Source organism: Ambystoma mexicanum, chromosome 3p (genome assembly GCF_040938575.1).
Source record: "Ambystoma mexicanum isolate Mex_15411 chromosome 3p, UKY_AmexF1_1, whole genome shotgun sequence".
Classification (NCBI taxonomy): Eukaryota; Metazoa; Chordata; class Amphibia; order Caudata; family Ambystomatidae; genus Ambystoma; species Ambystoma mexicanum.
In genome coordinates, this window is record NC_090925.1 from 517,928,359 (window position 1) to 517,930,706 (window position 2,348).

The window sequence follows — 2,348 nt, forward strand, 5'->3', positions numbered from 1 at the left end:
AACATAACAGAATCTGTTTTGTAGCAATACTATGTACGTGGTAAATTAACAGCTTTCTCTAATTGGTACTAAAGCCATGAAATTATGAAGCAAAATTACATTGAGTGGGTTGTGGTAAGAAGATTTTTTTGCAAAAGTAAAGCACCTGGAGGAATTATTTCCTACTATACATACCATACCTTATCCCTCTGAGGCTGCCCTCCGTGAAACCCCCATTCTAAATACTGCACTGTATGGGTTCAGGTCAAAACATATCAGGCCATAGAGCACAAATAAGAATCATTGTACGTTTAAGTATTATTATTATTTTTAATTACAGAAACATTTGTCCCCGCTCCTCTTCTAAAAAACTGCGAGTAGCACAACTAAACATGGCATATACATTAAAACAGTAAACTAGCAATTAAAGGACCCAGACCCAAGGTTTCTCTGCAAACATCCGTTCAGAACACTATGGAATTTGAACTATGTAAAAACATTCGTCAGCAACTTGATACATGTACGTAAATATTGCTAGCCAATTCTGAACCCATCTATCAGGCAATACTTCTGTGGCTTTGATTCAATAACAGCAGAGCACCAAAGGGTAAATGAAAATATAAAACACGATATATATAATAGGATTTGAAGAGAGGGAAATAAAGCAAGGATCCTTTGGAGGACTTGTTTGTTCACCAGCAGACTTCATGCGTTTTCCAAAAAGAACGCTTATACTGCGATATATTATCTCAGAACACAAGCTTAACAAGTAGCCATATATTTTACACTAGGGTTCAGATAAAAACAATGTTTTACACACACATTGTTTTACCACCTATGGACTTCTGCCAAACAAGGCCATCAAAACGTTGAAGACAACTTAATTCTATAAACTTTATTCTACATTTACGTATCTGGAAACTAACAGCTTAAAATATTGCCACGTTATTTTACAAGGTTTTTGATAAAAAAAAAACAAATCCAAATTGTTTTTACAAACGCATATTGTTTTACCAATAAAGGCCCTCAGGCAAAAACAACAAAAAAAACATTATTCAAGACATGTTATCTTCACGTTCAGTCATTTCTGCTTTGGAGGCAAACACGTCAGCCAACATGTGCTTCGGGATTTCCGAGCCCCTCACTTTCAAGGTGTAGCACGCATTTTCCACCTTCGCTAGACTTTGTTTCAATGTGTACAGCTTCCGCGATATTTCGTACGGTCCGGTGTTTCCAATATATGAAAACCCATCATAAATCTGCCTTAAAAATTGACTCAGCTCGAAAGGCGTGTCGATGTCACCGTTGCCTACACTGCCAATGCACAGTCGCATAAGCTCTCCAGTGAGGTCAGCCACGCCTAGGAGATAATCCACAGGAGTCACCTGTAGGCTCCAACCAGACGGCGGCTGCAGCGTAAACTCGCCGGGCGCACTTTCAAGTGAATCAGGCGTGGGTTTCTCCAGAGAATTGGACACAGGCTTCTCGTGAGACGCGGTGGCTTCCTCCTCTTCTTTGGTAGTGAACACCAGTTGTTTGTTTATGTCCTCGATACTGATCAGCGATCCTGTTTGAATGAAATGTTTGAAAGTCACAGCCTCCACATATTCCTGCAGCCCCGGCGTAAAGGCTCTGTGGTACTGATACATGTCTTCGCCGATCAGTTCTTGCGCGACCTGCTTAATCTTCTGCCGGACAGCATCCATTTTGCTTTCCGACTCGGCCAGTATATCCTCTTTGTTGGGGCTGCTTGTAATTCTATGCAGGAGGAAAATGGTTCTTTTACTTTCAATGGTTATATCGCGACCCAGTTTCACAAGTCTCTCATACTTGTCATGTCTCGTATCCAGGTCATGCTGGAAGGATTTAAAGGCTTTCATCACCAAGGATGAAGGATTAACAGTAATATTCTTATCTTCCCGTCTTTGGGAGTTAGGGAAATTGTCATATTTCCTTTTTCTAAACACACCTTCTTTGTTGCTCATGGTTGTGCTGGAATTGTGGTACGGAAGATAGTTGAACCAGAAAGCGCTACTGCAGCTCTGTTTTCTCTCCACGTCACGAGGAGGAGTAGCTTAAAAAAAAAACCTCAAATAAATAGACAGTGAAAAGGGACGAAAGCCGACACGCACTCCCAGTTATAGTGAAAACACGGCGGCCCTCTTGGAAGAGCTCTAATTGTGTAAAGAAAGAACCATCGGACGCTAATTAGTCGCCGGTAGCCTTTCAAGTGGCGACTTCCAGTTCATCTGAAACAAAATGAAGACTTCTTCTATTCAGATCCGGGTAAGCCGTGTTTTTGTCTTCCCCCCACACCATACTACAAATAGTGGTGGACAAATATATAAAAGGAGGTCATTAAAATATAA

At 40.8% G+C, this 2,348-nt stretch overlaps 1 protein-coding gene across 1 annotated transcript; it reads right to left on the reverse strand.

Moving 5' to 3' along the window:
* Window positions 1–295: 295 nt before the first annotated feature.
* TSNAX (translin associated factor X) lies at window positions 296–2,060 on the reverse strand. Its single transcript, XM_069651198.1, has one exon. It carries the CDS (start codon window positions 1,962–1,964, stop codon window positions 1,035–1,037), a length of 930 nt encoding a protein of 309 aa, XP_069507299.1. The 5' UTR covers window positions 1,965–2,060; the 3' UTR covers window positions 296–1,034.
* Between the last annotated feature and the right edge of the window lie 288 nt (window positions 2,061–2,348).